The sequence below is a fragment of the Penaeus monodon genome, chromosome 19, assembly GCF_015228065.2.
Source record: "Penaeus monodon isolate SGIC_2016 chromosome 19, NSTDA_Pmon_1, whole genome shotgun sequence".
Classification (NCBI taxonomy): domain Eukaryota; kingdom Metazoa; phylum Arthropoda; class Malacostraca; order Decapoda; family Penaeidae; genus Penaeus; species Penaeus monodon.
In genome coordinates, this window is record NC_051404.1 from 33,842,235 (window position 1) to 33,842,749 (window position 515).

Here is a 515-nt window from a genome sequence, read left to right on the forward strand (position 1 = left end):
GACCTTCCCAAAATCAGGAAATAATTTAGTCCCTAATTCAAACTCTGTTTTATGACAAAAATCAATGCCTTGACCAAAACCACACGATATATTTAAACAACAAGTACCGATGTACTCTCTGACTTCTTTTAGAAAACATTATCAATCCCCGAAGACCACAGGACCACAAAACCTCATGACTCGCTCCCCCACAGCAAAGGTACAATCCATACTAACCTGGAGGCGTAGAATTAGTCCGCATGAGACTTCCTTGCGCATGGTTAGACCGCGGACTTGTATGTGGTGATGGAATTGGTCTCTGAATCTGGGGTGGAGGTAACGGAGGATGCGTTGCTTGCCAGTAGGCATCGAGATACTCTGCTATATGTTCGCATGCGTCCTCAAGCTGAAAAATTATGATCAATGATAGAAGTAAGTAATTATCTTTTTGTATCTTAGGACTGAATGATACAAGATTGGCAGTTTAAACCAGATGATTTAAACAAAATTATTTTGGAGTCAACCAAAAAGATATA

At 40.0% G+C, this 515-nt stretch overlaps 1 protein-coding gene across 12 annotated transcripts in view; it reads right to left on the bottom strand.

Moving 5' to 3' along the window:
* The window catches only part of LOC119585187 (voltage-dependent L-type calcium channel subunit beta-1-like), a gene marked incomplete at its 5' end in the record, with an annotated part of 60,717 nt that overhangs the window by 13,844 nt on the left and 46,358 nt on the right, over positions 1-515 (bottom strand). For all 12 annotated transcript variants that reach the window (XR_005229883.1, XR_005229881.1, XR_005229882.1 and 9 more), the window contains 1 exon segment: positions 217-385. Coding sequence is in view for 7 of the 12 variants with exons in the window: in XM_037933832.1 (XP_037789760.1) it covers positions 217-385 (169 nt within the window).